This window comes from Penaeus monodon, chromosome 19, assembly GCF_015228065.2.
Source record: "Penaeus monodon isolate SGIC_2016 chromosome 19, NSTDA_Pmon_1, whole genome shotgun sequence".
In the NCBI taxonomy this organism is placed as follows: domain Eukaryota; kingdom Metazoa; phylum Arthropoda; class Malacostraca; order Decapoda; family Penaeidae; genus Penaeus; species Penaeus monodon.
Window position 1 is genome coordinate 21,466,300 of NC_051404.1, and position 357 is coordinate 21,466,656.

Below are 357 nucleotides of genomic sequence, written 5' to 3' on the forward strand. Positions count from 1 at the left end.
CCGTGCCAGAGTCTCAAACGTCTCTCAAGTTCATGACGAAACTACAGTGCATTTTTATCCAGTTCACTCTCAAGATGGTCAGATTTCGTGGAATCATGGGTGCTTGTATTGTGCCAAAGCGGGTGTGGGAGCGAGAGGGAGAAGGGCCATGTGCTTTGTCTATTTCTATATTCTTATTCGGACATTAATATATGTTATTTGTTTTAGGCAATCCTCCCGACCAGGACTGTAGCGTTTCAGACAGTTGGGTAGTGGATTTCTGTCGAAAACTAATATCGATGCAACATACAAGTCTTTAATGTCTGCGTGTACTTCTGTGTGTGTATCTTTAAGCGTGTTTTATTACGCTTATGTCAG

General features: G+C 42.3%; 1 protein-coding gene across 1 annotated transcript in view; it reads right to left on the bottom strand.

Moving 5' to 3' along the window:
- LOC119585359 overlaps window positions 1-357 on the bottom strand; it is a 47,005-nt gene that overhangs the window by 25,158 nt on the left and 21,490 nt on the right. The window contains exon 2 of the mRNA XM_037934029.1: window positions 20-172. Coding sequence (XP_037789957.1) covers window positions 20-172 — 153 coding nt within the window. The remainder of the gene's footprint in view (window positions 1-19; window positions 173-357) is intronic.